Source organism: Acipenser ruthenus, chromosome 9, assembly GCF_902713425.1.
Source record: "Acipenser ruthenus chromosome 9, fAciRut3.2 maternal haplotype, whole genome shotgun sequence".
Classification (NCBI taxonomy): Eukaryota; Metazoa; Chordata; class Actinopteri; order Acipenseriformes; family Acipenseridae; genus Acipenser; species Acipenser ruthenus.
The window spans coordinates 44,573,717-44,589,679 of NC_081197.1; the positions used below are offsets into that span (position 1 = coordinate 44,573,717).

At 37.2% G+C, this 15,963-nt stretch overlaps 1 protein-coding gene across 8 annotated transcripts in view; it reads left to right on the forward strand.

Moving 5' to 3' along the window:
* Positions 1-15,948, forward strand: part of LOC117405920 (DDB1- and CUL4-associated factor 6-like) — a 53,073-nt gene extending 37,125 nt beyond the window's left edge. For 3 of the 8 annotated variants that reach the window (XM_034009443.3, XM_034009447.3, XM_034009448.3), the window contains 9 exons: positions 1,083-1,197; positions 1,614-1,762; positions 2,256-2,595; positions 5,223-5,264; positions 9,986-10,124; positions 11,204-11,360; positions 11,594-11,682; positions 14,601-14,706; positions 15,475-15,948. In XM_034009443.3, coding sequence (XP_033865334.1) covers positions 1,083-1,197; positions 1,614-1,762; positions 2,256-2,595; positions 5,223-5,264; positions 9,986-10,124; positions 11,204-11,360; positions 11,594-11,682; positions 14,601-14,706; positions 15,475-15,539 — 1,202 coding nt within the window. In that variant the 3' untranslated portion in view covers positions 15,540-15,948. The remainder of the gene's footprint in view (positions 1-1,082; positions 1,198-1,613; positions 1,763-2,255; positions 2,596-5,222; positions 5,265-9,985; positions 10,125-11,203; positions 11,361-11,593; positions 11,683-14,600; positions 14,707-15,474) is intronic. The other 5 variants (XM_034009445.3, XM_034009449.3, XM_034009446.3 and 2 more) reach the window with 3 other exon arrangements.
* Positions 15,949-15,963: the final 15 nt, after the last annotated feature.

A 15,963-nucleotide genomic window follows, 5' to 3' on the forward strand; every position in this document is an offset into this window, starting at 1 on the left:
AGTTTTTGCTTTTTTTTTTTTAAACCGTTGAGATTTGTTCTTTTAATGTCGAATGCCTTTGTCAGTTTATCTTCTCATTTATCCCACGTGCCAAGTAGAGCATGACTACGTGTGAAATGTGTGTGCGTGCAGATATTTACCAGTACAATATGTAACAAATGAGGAAAGCCTAATATTTCGCTAACATTTATTATCATCTTTTTCACTATGAACTGTGATGTATTTGAGTGAAAATGCAGACATTTAGTGTCTACTATAGAAATAAGCATCCTGTGCAGCATATCAAGCAAGCTGAAAAAGTGTACGTTTAGTGGGGGTGTGCAGATAACCTATTATTCAGACTCGTAACCCTATTACTTGTCCTCAGATTTACTCAGATGATGTCACCAAAAATGTCAGAGCTAAAACCAAGCAGCGCTCTTATCAAAGTTTGAAAGCCCTGTGAAGGAGGGGCACAATTGCCCGGTACCCCTAATGTTTAGCATAATCACTCACCTGCATTTTAAAAGTATGTGTGTTGTATTTTTTATTCATTAACATTTTGGATTCTAGGTACTGTACTAGAGTCTGTATAAATGTGCCGGAATTAAGTCTAATCCTTCCACTTACACGGAGTTATACAAAATACATATTATTTGTCAAGAACTAGACCTTATTGCAAGGAATGTAAACTGTACGGGACTTGTATAATACTAGCCTACTTTAGATTTAGAGTCTTTTCTTTATTATGTTATTCTTACCTGTCAAACCTCATGAAGTAGTAATTGCTTCCTAATTAAAATAAATGCAGGAAAATAATTCAGCTAAAGCTGTTCCTATTCTGCTTGGATGCCAGTAATGCTATTAGAGGCTGCTTAAGTATTAAGAAGCATTTTTAAGATGTAATGTTGACTTGCTTTCAAAGACTGAAAGCATACTGGTACAGGTTGTCTTTTTACTGCAGTTTTATTCCATATGAATGAATTACTGTAAGTAGTAATGTGCTGCATTTTTCAAACAGTATGTTAAACCATTGAAAATTGATGCAAAATATGTACTCATTTTTCACATTGTGACTCAGATTATTGTTGACATGCTTTCAGGTAATACACAGAGTGTTAGCCCTCTGAGCAGTGCTGGGGAACCTGTTTTGAGTTTGCACTACAGCACACAGGGAACGACTACAAGCACTATTAAACTGGACTTCACCGACGAGTGGTAAGAACAACTGCTAGGGGATGCGACAAAACGAATAGAACCTATACTTTTTGATAAGAACCTTTCACAAGCCAGGCAAAAAAAAACAAAACAGGATTGAATCCTTCATTAAATTGAATCCTATTTTTTTGCAAAAGCAATTACCCTGTGAAAAAAAGTTTCTCAGAACTTGGGTGGGCAAAAAGGGCAATGCTGTTCGTGTTAAGTAATATTAATTACAATGCTTTAGACTATTAAGCTACACAACTACTTAATAAGTGTAGCTAACACCACAAATAAGCTATAGAATAAGGTCTACTACCGTCAAGTTTGTATTCACTTCTGTGTAACCACTAGGCTTTTTGTTGTCAATGCAGCACTTGTTTGTCGACCTTCATTTGGCGAATGCTGTATTTGTTGTGTTGGTGTTTGTTGAGGATCACCATGCTTTTCTCACTATGGACCCAAAGGAGCAGTACAGCTTCCAGCTCGAGAGGTAGTGGAAGTCACAGCAAACCATGCGAACAGGAGGGCTCCCAAAAAGCAAAAAGAAAAGAGGAACTACCAGTGGAAAGCATGGAAACTAGTAAGTACAGCATGACTTCGTTTTGGTCTCTTTTTCTGATGTATGGGGATGGCAGGGCTTGGACATTTGTATTTGCAAATACTGTACAGAATTAATTATACGGTGGTTCCTGAAGTGGATTATCAATTCACTGCACCCTTACCTGTGTTTTGTTTTATATTTTTTTATTCATTAATTTTGGGTTTTGCAGGCAACAAAGATTCGTAATTAGCAATGTAGTGTTTTTAAAGCAGACAAAGCTAGGGGCTTGCAGCGGTCTTGCTGTGTGTCCTTGTAAATTACAGGGTGTGGGTCAAATATACAGAAAAACAGTATAACTTATTAATATGGATGCTTGACATCAGAACTTTGTTTTTTTGTGTGGGTCTCATATTTCAGCCAATATACTAAAAAGTATTGACATCCTGTGATATATTAACTTAGTATATTAATACGCTGTTGCTTGTTAATAACCTTTTAATGACTATGTTAACAACCTCTATCTCCGTTTCAGCCTCTTGTGTGGTGGAGCAGCCTGGGCCCAGCAGTGCAGAACAGGAGTCTAGTGAAGAGAGTCCCAAGCAGGCAGCTGCCATCGATGAGGATAGCCCAGCAGCAGAGGCTCCAGCAGGGAACTCTCAACAAGAGGAGAGCGCCCCCACTCTGCAGACTGATGAACAACGAGGAAGTAGCTCTGACAATCCCAGTGAGTCCTGTCGAAGAACAGAGCCAGTGGGCGAGAGCAGTCATGATGGGGCAGCGACGGCCTCCAGGAACTACCAGGATTCGGATGACAGCGACGACGACCCCATTTTAATACCTTCATCAAGATATCGTGGAGGACAGGGGCAGAGGTATGTGACCAACAGTGTGCTTACATTGTACCTAACACTACTGTCAATAGTCTTTGTTTTTGAAAGGTTGTTGAAAAGGTTAGTGTAAGTACAGTGGTACCTGATCCTCGTACCTTCAGTGCAATATAGTCCAACCACCAGTGGGATTTGAGCAAGTGAACCACGTGGCAGTTTGTGTAATTACACAATTATCAAGCAGGTACATGCTGTACTAAAGGTAAAAACACAAATTGAATAATGTCAAAAGAAGAGAGAAAAAAAACTTTGAACTACTGGTTTGCATCAGTATTTGCTGTGCCTATTATATATATGTCTTTTAAAAAGTCACTTATAAAAGTTTACCCTTGTGAAAGTATTGCGAAGTGTAGTAAAGCACAGTGTAAGCATGGGAAAGCTCAGAGAGGTATGGTAAAACATGTGTGTGGTTTTGTATGAAATATATATATATATTGTTTTTGTTTTTCTCAAAGTAAAAAATGAATTCTTCTATTCAAAGGAATTTCCATAACTAGTATACAGTACTTCCAGAGACGTGGGGAATGTTTGAAGACCAAGATTGGCATGTACCAGTGGGTTCCGGTTGTCACCTCTAACTGTAACTGTAAAACACTTGGCCTCTAGAAATGTGTAAAGTGGAGATTGAGTCTAAGCTTCTACATCATGATTAATGTTACGCAAGCCTGTCAGTGCTTAAGTGGTCCATGTTTTTAATGGAAACAGAGCTAGTCACAGAGAGTGGTGATGCACCCCATGGACATACAGACGTGCTCAAATTTGTTGGTACCCCTCCACAAAACACGAAGAATGCACAATTTTCTCTGAAATAACTTGAAACTGACAAAAGTAATTGGCATCCACCATTGTTTATTCCATATTTTATAGAAATCAGACTTTGCTTTTGATTTTTTATTCAACATAATATTGTAAGTAATAAAACAAATGAAAATGGCATGGACAAAAATGATGGGACCGCTAACCTAATATTTTGTTGCACAACCTTTAGAGGCAATCACTGCAATCAAACGTTTTCTGTAGCTCTCAATGAGACTTCTGCACCTGTTAACAGGTAGTTTGGCCCACTCTTCCTGAGCAAACTGCTCCAGCTGTCTCAGGTTTGATGGGTGCCTTCTCCAGACTGCAAGTTTCAGCTTTTTCCATAGATGTTCGATAGGATTCAGCTAAGGACTCATAGAAGGCCACTTCAGAATAGTCCAATGTTTTGTTCTTATACATTCTTGGGTGCTTTTAGCTGTGTGTTTTGGGTCATTATCCTGTTGGAGGACCCATGACCTGCGACTGAGACAGAGCTTTCTGCCACTGGGCAGTACGTTTCGCTCCAGAATGCCTTGATAGTCTTGAGATTTCATTGTGCCCTGCACAGATTCAAGGCACCCTGTGCCAGGCGCAGCAAAGCAGCCCCAAAACATAACCGAGCCTCCTCCATGTTTCACTGTAGGTATGGTGTTCTTTTCTTTGAAAGCTTCATTTTTTCGTCTGTGAACATAGAGCTGATGTGACTTGCCAAAAAGCTCCAGTTTTGACTCATCTGTCCAAAGGACATTCTCCCAGAAGGATTGTGGCTTGTCAATATGCATTTTAGCAAATTCCAGTCTGGCTTTTTTATGTTTTTCTTTCAAAAGTGGAGTCCTCCTGGGTCTTCTTCCATGGAGCCCACTTTCGCTCAAAAAGCGACGGATGGTGCGATCAGAAACTGACGTACCCTCACCTTGGAGTTCAGCTTGTATCTCTTTGGCAGTTATCCTTGGGTCTTTTTCTACCATTTGCACTATCCTTCTGTTCAATCTGGGGTCGATTTTCCTCTTGCGGCCGCGCCCAGGGAGGTTGGCTACAGTTCCATGGACCTTAAACTTCTTAATAATATTTGCAACTGTTGTCACAGGAACATCAAGCTGCTTGGAGATGGTCTTGTAGCCTTTACCTTTACCATGCTTGTCTATTATTTTCTTTCTGATCTCCTCAGACAACTCTCTCCTTTGCTTTCTCTGGTCCATGTTCAGTGTGGTGCACACAATGATACCAAACACCACAGTGACTACTTTTCTCCATTTAAATGACTGATTACAAGATTGGAGACATGTGTGATACAAATTAAAGAAACTAATTAGTTTGAAATATCACTATAATCCAATTATTTATTACCTTTTCTAAGGGGTACCAACAAATGTGTCCAGGCCATTTTAGAATATCTTTGTAGAATAAGCAATAATTAATCTCTTTTCACAGTTTCTTTGCTTTATTCTATGACATACCAAAGGCATGCAAGTATACATGATAAAATAGCTTTTAATTTCATCACTTTTCAGGAGGAATGAAGCATTATTTCAATGAGCTGTAAGGGTACCAACAAATTTGAGCACGTCTGTATGTCATAGCAACAACATATTGCTTGAGCTGGTCATTTTCAATGCTACAGATTTTACAGTGTTTCAATTTCAATGTCTTCAAGCTACTAAGCCAATAACATATCGGATGAAGCGTCTAAGATATATAACGATTCCACTATTGTAAGTAATTTTGTGTATAGTTTTATTGTACAGCAAAATTACCCTATTTTTTATAGTTAACATGAATAGTAAAATGTGTAAATATTGTGTTCCCTCCAATAGATTTAATTTCAGAGGAACAGCGGTAGGTGATAGAATGATAAGGTAATTGGAATGCTTTTGCTTTTCTTATTACAGTAATGGTTAAACGCTAACTTTGTATTAACCATTACAAACACCTGGGTTTGTAAGATAAATGTGTACTTCCTTGAAACCCGGGATGGTACGTTTCTTGTAATCGCTGTAATCGAACACCTTTAACCTTGAACTAGCTATCAACTTGTGTGGAGTGAAGGTGGAATGTGGTTGTGTAGCACTGCATGTGTGCATGACTTAAGTTCTGATGCACTCTCATAAATAACTACATACAAACAGTAATTGTTTGCAGATGTTTCTGCCATTTTAACATGAAGTTTAGGAACAGAAATAATGTAATTGAACTTGGGTGTACATAAGCCAAAATAAGCTGTTGAACTGGTATTGGGCAAAGACTAATTGAACCCCTCGTACCAGCCAAATGTACTTTTGGCAATGATTATTTATTTATTTATTTATTTATTTATTTATTTTTTAACAGAACAGCAAATATTTTAAAGTAATTCTTCAGAGAGAAATAGTTTATAGAATAATAAACAGAGAGTACACTGAGGCCAATAGGTTTAAAAAGGAGTTTTTTTCTACACTTTGCATAATAAATTGTTGATGCAACACAGATAGTGTATGATATTGCTCAGTAAAAATGATGGCTGCGTGGCTGTTCGGCTTTTGCACATGCTTTAGCTTTTTAAATTGCAAGTGCATGCAGGGATTGCGTATCACATTTCTGAGACATTGTGGTATATCCAATTTCTGGTTTACAGGAGAGCAAAGTGTTTGGAAGGAAGTGGAGGCTAAATCCTGCTGAATAATAGTTTCAGAAAGTCCAGTCTGGGGCGGCAGCTAGAAATCAGATTTGTGATCAAATGAGTCATTTCATTCCAAGTTGGATTTCTGTGACAAAAGCTGCATATTGAACTACAGATGTGGTTTATATCTCAAATTAAGCTTAAAAACTAGCAGTTCTTTTAAATATTTATCAAAACCTGGTTCAAGAAGAGTTGGAGGTATTGGTAAGAGTTAGGTTAATGAAATTACCATAAGTTTTGCCTTCATCTTGAACCATGCTTCAATAAAATAAGTGCATAGATCCTAAATAAACCTCTACATTTTTATCAAGTGCCACATTTCAATCACTCAAAATATAAGGTTGAAGTTTTTTTTTCTCCATTGGACTAATGAAATAAATCGATAAGCTTTAAATGCTGTGCACTTCAATTCCACACGCCTTATGTTTAGAAAACCAGTTACTGTTTCACTTCCTACGTTATTTTACCCCAACAGTGTCTTTGAGCAGTCATGTCAGTCAATAAGGGAAGTAGTTGGATGGTTAATGACAGGAAATAAGGCTTTGAAAGGTCTGAAGGAACTTACCCAGTGAGGGCAAGTGCAACACACTACCTGAAAGTATGGACTACAAAAAAAAATTGTAGTCCATGTTTGCTATCAAAACAAAAATGTAAGACCTACATAGAGCTTGGCAAGTGAAATGCATGGAATTATTGAATTGGCAATAACCACTTTAAAGCTTAAATTAAAAATACATTTGGTGTATTCTGAGTAGTTTAGGCATCTTCTCCTTTCCAGCCTTTGTGAACCGCCCATAAAAACACTCCAGCGTAAAGTATTTTTTTCCAGATTGACGTTGTGTAGCTTTACACCAAAAATGTCTAGTACTTAAGGGGTACTGACAGCTATGACAGCCTTAATGATGGATCAGGTGCTTGCAGTAGGTAGTACAATTGGTTACGCAGAAATATCTGTGCAGAAACACATTACCCAATATAACTACAATCCACTTGGTCTAACAATATTATCTTCCAATTGCACTCACACTGACCTGTAGAGTTCTAATGTATGTAGACAGTTGTTGGTGTGGCTCTAATATATATATATTTTTTAATAATTCACCTAGCCTGTCTATATGTGTACTTTTTTAAATCATAAACAAAATTCTGTTCATAAATGGCTAAACAAATTTGAACAAAGAACAATTCTGACCTAACCCAATTGGTCTTACCATATGCGTCTTGGATTCTTTAGATTGGATATAATTCATTCGAATGTCATTGCATGCAGGTGCATACATCGTGTGTTGCATTCATGGAGGCTGAATTCATGGTTATAACTAGGGCGTCTGATTCTCGGGTTTTACCCGCTTTCTCCCCCCCAAATGCTTTATTCTGCATTTGGGTTAAACCCAAAAACTCCCTGAATAGGCACATACTGTATATGAATAAATGCATGCACAGTTGTCTGTGATTCAAATGCAACAGAGCAGAACGTGGCTTCTTAGTGTATGTATGTGTGTGTGTGTGTGTGTATATAATATATATATATACATATATATATATATATATATATATATATATATATATATATATATATATATATATATACAGCTCTGGAAAAAATTAAGAGACCACTGCAAAATTATCAGTTTCTCTGGTTTTACTATTTATAGGTATGTGTTTGGGTAAAAGGAACATTTTTGTTTTATTCTATAAACTACTGACAACATTTCTCCCAAAATCCAAATAAAAATATTGTCATTTAGAGCATTTATTTGCAGAAAATGACAACTGGTCAAAATAACAAAAAAGAAGCAGTGTTGTCAGACCTCGAATAATGCAAAGAAAAATAAGTTCATATTCATTTTTAAACAACACAATACTAATGTTTTAACTTAGGAAGAGTTCAGAAATCAAAATTTGGTAGAATAAGCCTGATTTTCAAGCACAGCTTTCATGCGTCTTGGCATGCTCTCCACCAGTCTTTCACATTGGTGTTGGGTGACTTTATGCCACTCCTGGTGCAAAAATTCAAGCAGCTCGGCTTTGTTTGATGGCTTGTGACCATCCATCTTCCTCTTGATCACATTCCAGAGGTTTTCAATGGGGTTCAGGTCTGGAGATTGGGCTGGCCATGACAGGGTCTTGATCTGGTGGTCCTCCATCCACACCTTGAGTGACCTGGCTGTGTGGCATGGAGCATTGTCCTGCTGGAAAAACCAATCCTCAGAGTTGGGGAACATTGTCAGAGCAGAAGGAAGCAAGTTTTCTTCCAGGACAACCTTGTACTTGGCTTGATTCATGCGTCCTTCACAAAGACAAATCTGCCCGATTCCAGCCTTGCTGAAGCACCCCCAGATCATCACCGATCCTCCACCACATTTCACAGTGGGTGCGAGACACTGTGGCTTGTAGGCCTCTCCAGGTCTCCATCTAACCATTAGATGGTGTTGGGCAAAGCTGAAAATTGGACTCATCTGGAAATTGGACTCACCCATTGAAAACCTCTGGAATGTGATCAAGAGGAAGATGGATGGTCACAAGCCATCAAACAAAGCCGAGCTGCTTGAATTTTTGCGCCAGGAGTGGCATAAAGTCACCCAACATCAATGTGAAAGACTGGTGGAGAGCATGCCAAGATGCATGAAAGCTGTGCTTGAAAATCAGGATTATTCCACCAAATTTTGATTTCTGAACTCTTCCTAAGTTAAAACATTAGTATTGTGTTGTTTAAAAATGAATATGAACTTATTTTCTTTGCATTATTCGAGGTCTGACAACACTGCATCTTTTTTGTTATTTTGACCAGTTGTCATTTTCTGCAAATAAATGCTCTAAATGACAATATTTTTATTTGGAATTTGGGAGAAATGTTGTCAGTAGTTTATAGAATAAAACAAAAATGTTCCTTTTACCCAAACACATACCTATAAATAGTAAAACCAGAGAAACTGATAATTTTGCAGTGGTCTTAATTTTTTCCAGAGCTGTATATATATATTTATAATTCAAAATTACAGCAATATAGCTTAAAGGTTTTTGCTTATTTTGCACACTTTTCTTCCCACTTTTCTTGCACATTTTTCTTTGTAAAACAGCATGGAGTAAAGTTGTTTAGTTTTCCCGTATGTTCTGTGTGAAATTACACTTGCATCTCCACTACAAAATAAAACTTAATTGGAACGGAGAGATGCCTCCATATACAGTATGTATGTGTGAGAGAGATAGGTGTCGTCAAAAGTAAACTGTTGACGACAACTTTATTGTCAACACTTTGTGCTTAAGCATGTGTTTATTTCTTTCTAAATGAAACCTGATTTCTACATGAATATTTGTTATTCTTTCTTGATTACATATAAAAAAATCTACCCGATTTTTTTCATTAAATAATTCTACTTGATTTTTTAAAAAAGCATTCACCCGAAAATCAGACGCCCTAGTTATAACCTAGGGATCACACTAACATTTTTTGCCAGATGTTTCATCCATCGTAAAGTTAAACAGCCAGCATAATTACAGGCATATGTAATTATGCATATGTAATTAGCACAGCAGAATGGAAGGTTGTGAGAAAAGCTTGAGCGTTTGCGAAATCGCTAGTACTCAACTTACTATTATCAGTAATTTCTTCTAGTTGTATTGTAATCCTCTGTGAACATTTACCTTCTTTGCACAAGAGTGATTATTTAATATGTTTATTTAAATAAAGAACTACTAGCTATGCCTTCACTGGCTTTCCTTGTCCAAACACCACCCCCTCAAAGGGTTTTTTTCTCCCTTTTTATACAGGTGGTCATTCCCCAGTTAGCACCAATTACCTCATGAGGGAATGAACACACCTGTGATTGTTTGTTTGTTTGTTTGTTTGTAGGGATAGGATTTAACCCCACAAAAAAAGTTAATTTCTGAGGATCTGATTTTTGTTAATCTGGTCCCCAGGCGGTCTGCTGCAGCCCGGATCCAGGAGCTCTTCAGGAGGAGGAAGGAACGAAGAGAGCTGGAGGAGAGCGAGACGCAGAACATACGGAAACCGCCCGTAAAGATGGTGTACAAAGGCCATCGCAACTCCAGAACAATGGTACAGTACCTTCCACCATCTTGTAGTGCATCGTATGCCATCGTTCGAAAGTACCAGCAGTGTACACTTTTCAAAAATTGAAAGCACAAGCTCATCGAGACATTTAGAGAGAAAAGGTTTTCAATCCAAGTAATTGAGTAATGGAACTCTGAGCCACTCTGAATAAATAAAAAGCGAAGAAGAAAGGGGGGAAATGTGATGTCACGATAACAAAGAAGCGTCACAATTTAACCATTTTACTTGTCTCTTAAGTGTCCACATTAACTGGTAGAAACTATCATTATTATGTTACCCAATGCAGGTTCAAATAAAAAAAAGTACACTTCAGAAATGAACCAATCCCCAAAAATGTACCCTACATTTAGACAAAACTTGGTACAGAAGTTGGGGAAGGTTTTCTGTGTGGCGCCATAAGGTATGTCATGCACAGGTCTACAGAGCCATGGATAGGCTGCCTTCAGTAGGTTGTATGGCCACCCCTTGCAGTGATACAGTCCTCTAGATGACAGGAGATCACCAACATGAAGAACTGAATGCAGTGATCACCAAAATCCACCTTTTTATACCCTTTTTCACATGTCACGTAGTCATACTAGTTTACCACACGCCATCTGGTAGACCCAGATGCACAAAACTGTAATGATTAAATTTGAATAATGTTCCCCCACTTCTGTACCAAGTTTCATTAATGTGGTCCACCTCTGTCAGGGTGTGGCAATTTTAACGTTCTGGAGTGCATATTGTTCCAGTTATGTTTATGGTTTATTATTTTTTAATTGCTTTAACTTTTGCACTTGTTCCAAAGTAAGGCCCAGGATTTTTCATCCTGGAGTTTGGCTGCTTACTATTCATTTCCTTGACCTCTGCCATTTTACTTGGCATTTCCAGTCTTAGTCTTACAAGGTAAAAAGCCATACATGAGCAAAAGATTCTGTAGAACACTTCAAGCATATCTAACATTGTAGACAATAGCAAGAAAATCATTTACCAGTCTGATCAGACTGCAATGCACCTCTAAAGAAACAAAAGGGAGTTTAGTTTTGTATGGGCTTGACAGTTACTCATGCTTGACATTTTAGATAAAAGAATCCAGTTTCTGGGGAAACAACTTTGTGATGAGTGGCTCAGACTGCGGCCACATCTTTATCTGGGATCGACACACGGCTGAGCACCTGATGCTGCTGGAGGCTGACAACCACGTGGTGAACTGCCTGCAGCCTCACCCCTTCGATCCCAGTGAGTTTTAATCCTGCCATGGTTTGATTTAGGATTGAAATTCTGACTAGGATTAGCATGGCTATTTCACTGTTCTGTAGTACATAACGATTGTGATCAGGTCAATAGTTATTTCCCTAGTATATATGTTTATCCTGCTGTAGGTGTTTTTACTTTATCCTGGGAAATGAAGGTCAAAATTATTTTCATTCTTATTCTTTTTTTATACATTTCCTCTTATCCTTTCCTTCCAGTTCTTGCATCTTCCGGCATAGACTATGATATAAAGATCTGGTCACCACTAGAAGGGGCTACAGCGTTTAACAGAAAATTGGCTGAAGAGGTAAGAACTAGTTTTCCCATTTGAATGGGATTTTTTTTTTTTTTTGGTATACTTTCTTTTAGTGATCCCTGATTGGCTGGTATTTTAAAATGTAATGGTCAGGGATTATATAGTGGGGGAAAGCACAACATTTACTTTCTTAGTCTTTGAAGCACACTAAAATAAATAAACTTGTTTACTAAACTGAGGGTAGTGGGTTAACCGTATTGTTCAGACTGTTGGTTTGCTTGCTCATTCTGCTGTTACATCCCATATGTTTGCAAATATTTAATTGAATAAGGTGAGGTGATTCAAATGGTTACATAATTAGCTTAGCACAAAGGGTGTCTGGCCTTGTCTGAAACACACACAATGCACTACATTCATCATTCATAAAGGTGTTCATACTACTGCACTGTTTTCTCCTTCATAAAACTCTCAGTAGGTTTTGTGGGTGCAGGGCATAGTTCTTTATTTGTGTGAATGCAGACAGCCGACAACATGAATATGAGGGCTGTGCTCTGAAGAGCTAGAGGCGTTGTGCTATTATACTAGCCGTTAACACGTGTGAATGTTTAAAAACAGACCAAAACATTGTACGTGCTAAAACACTGCAGTGTTTTAATTTTTTTTTATTATTGAGCGACCTGTATCTGTAATGTGACTGTATACACTAGACCATCTGTGTTGCAGTAGCAAGTAAGAAAATGTAGTTGATTTTGAACTAGTCTTGGACTACCTGATGTTACCTTATGTAAGGTAGTCCAAGATTAGTGCTAATCCTTGTCTGTGAAACCAACCGTTAGTTCTTGTTTAACCCTTTAAGGGGAGTCCCTTTTTAAATGTCTTCCTTCATTCCAGTTCATTTTATTATCCCTCACTGGAGGCGCCTGTCCGTTTATCGAATTTTCCATGTATCTAGAGAAACTGCTCCATTTGTGATGAAACGTAGTTTGGACATTCTTTTGCACGAGTCAGTATCAGAATCTCGGGATATCTGGAGAAACCTGTTTGCCTGTATTTAGGTCAAACTTACATTGTACAGGGTGATTAGAAGGTAAGTTTACCACATCAACGCACCATATCATTGATGTGGTACTTTCTAATCACCCTGTATATAAAGTACAGTGGAAGTAGTATTTGGCACAAAATTGAGGTTGGTAAAAATAGATTCTAGGACCAATTTTCTCAAATGCAGCCACCAGCAGGATTTTGTGCAGTCACAGCAGTGAGTATTTAAGTTAAATCTGAGTTTTCACTTGTGTGTACAGCTTTAAAAAAAAAAAAAAAAAAAATTAAGTGTCTTTTGCCACTTTGTGTTTATTGAGAAGAAACTACAGGGATTTAAAAAAAAAAAATCTATACTGTTTCTGCCTGAAAAAAAGTTACATTTTAAATGTGACATCCTCTGCTTTTATAGTTAATTCAGTGGCCAACGTAAAGCCTTTACAACCTTATATTCTGGAATACAACAGTTTTACATATAATTTTATGATATAACAGCATTGAAAATCGCTTTACTTTAGTTATATTTAGCTGTGATTGGAACAGGAAAGTGAGAGTAGTTTTTGTATTTATTTAACTTAAATACATCAGTAATGTACTTTAGCTTAGGTATTGTAGTAAATTATATAAATTTATGTAATTGATTAACCTGTTAAGTTTGACCTGTTGTCAGAACAATACAAAAATGTAATTTAAAAAAAAAATTGCAAAATACCTTTTTGTCTCCAGTTTATTATTAGATGGGCCAGAGAATTAAGGTCCAGTACAGAGTTGAGAGGGGCTGCTGTATTCTTTAAATGAGAAACAGTTTGGTTTTATTATAGAAATAAATAAAACATTTCAGAAGTGCATATGTCTATATGTCTATACTTTCTTTCTTTTTCATATGATATACTTAGTATTTTTAGGAACAATTAGCAGTGCAATCACCAGCAAGTGTTGGTGGCTGCACTCGGAGGCCACCAAAAAATGTGTTTGAGAATCACTAGTGGCTGTGTATTGTGAAATGTGATTAATGTAGGATACTTTCGCTGGCTTTCGTTGGAGGCAGACACAATCAGCATTGTTCAGTTTAATTTATTCTAATTGTTCACTTGGCAGAACTATCTGTTGTTTAACATCTTCCAGTGGGGGGGAGAATGTTACAGCCTAATTGATGTTAATTGATCTTCCGCTGTGTAATTCCTGCCAGCAGCAAGTCTCCTCTGGTTTATTGTGGGTGGCTGTTTTGGACTTCATTCACAGCTATATTGCAATCCCCACAGGAGTGTTTGCTGAAGCTGGCATGAGGGTGGATGTTCTGGAAATGCCCGTAGAAGAATCATTCATTCCTTGTTTAACAAGTAGTTATTGTGTTGAGAAATGAAGCCTTGCACATCTAGTTCTCCAGTTTCAATCCACTCACCAGCTGCACATAAACCGATCAGTAGTTGTCTTCTGGAACAGCTTTTGGGATGCAATTGTTTATTATTTCTCAGGGACTGGTATGCACTACATTTCCCTATGAAATCATTTTACAGCTGACTAACAGGTAAAATTGATTTAGGACTTAGATACCATACCATTAACTCATGATCCTAACATGACCATGTCTTGTATCTACAGTAATAGCATATTGTTAGGTTGTTAATCCAGTGCACAAGTGTATTATAAAGCATCTGTTATTTGAATGCCAAGAAAGACAATTGGTATTCATAAAAAAAAAAACTTAACACTTTAATATGTAGGTTAGTGCAAGCCATTAGTATCATTTCTATTAAGGTAAGCCTGCTAGTTTTGTATTTTCTTGTGGTGTTTTAGAAGGGTTAGTTTCCTATTTCCCACTACAGTTATACCCTTACAGCTGTAAAATTGAACTTGCTAGTGGCATATGAAGTACTGTATAATAGCCTGGCTATATCTCTCTGAAATCTCCTTGTTGCCTCTCCCTGTAGGTTATCGCTCGAAATGAACTGATGCTTGAAGAGACAAGGAACACCATCACAGTCCCAGCGTCTTTTATGCTGAGAATGCTGGCTTCATTAAATCATATAAGAGCAGGTTGGTATCACAAAGTTGTCAAATACTAATTGAGAGATCTGTAAAGGCTGTGTGCATGGTAAATATTTTAATATTCAAGATCTGTCAAGCATTCGCCTTCTACGAGAGCTCTGCACTGCTGTCCCTTAACCAATTTGAAGGTTTAATAAAACATATATGAACTGGCAATATAATCCTGTCAGACACTGTTTTCCACTATAAGCCTCAACTCCAGTCCGTATTTGTGTGTGTGTCTGTATGTGTGTGTGTATATATACAGTATATAAAATACTATACACAATCCATGCCATTTAATTTATCCTCACCATTTTATATAACATATATAATATGTATTTTTTGCAGTTTTCCTTGACAGGAAAATTCTGCATTCAAACTACAGTAGAAAAAAATTAAAAAATACATTTTTCCCAGCACATTTCGTAGTTTCTGAAGATAATGTAATCATTCAATAAAATGTAATTTAAAGTTTAAAATCTTACTTTTTTAAAATGTTTTGTTTTTATAAAATTAAGATACAGCCATTTTATAAGCACAACAACCCACTTCTGGGTGCTTAAAGCCACTCTACCAATGGGCCTCGCAACGCACCCAAGCGTGTGTAAGATATGTCTTACCACACACCCTGTAGTGGGTTATTGCTTACACACACACACACACACATATATATGACAATATACATTTCAGTAAACAGACAATGTGCAATAAGGGCTTATCATTAGTTTGTGTCGGATGTCAGAATTTTAAAGATATTTCAAACATTTTTTCCAGACCGTTTGGAAGATGATCGCTCTGAAGGTTCTGGCCAAGAGAATGAGAACGAGGATGAAGAGTAAGCCATTGTTTTTCTACAAAGCACTTGAACATTAATGAAATTTCTACAAGTAAAATGTAGAATATTTTCCTTACACAGCATTAGTGCAATTTTTAGGGTTTTTTTGGAGCATTACTTTACTTTATTACCAACATTTCCTTGTGGAACAACTGCTTTTAAAAAACAAAACAAAAAAAAGTGTGAGAATGTAAACTGCAGCAATAAACAAGGAATTAAAGAAAATGGATGATGGGTGCTTCAGGTTATAAAGTGCAATATTATTTTTCAAGTGCAAAGCTTGGATCAGTGTAAAGAGTGAGTTTTCATTATTGTAGTTACGAGGTTTAAAAACTCAAACTGTGTATACCTGCTGTAATGCATGTAAACAAAGAAAAATGATGCTTTTCAAGTAAACAGTTTTGTTGTTAAAACAGTTTCTGGTTCAG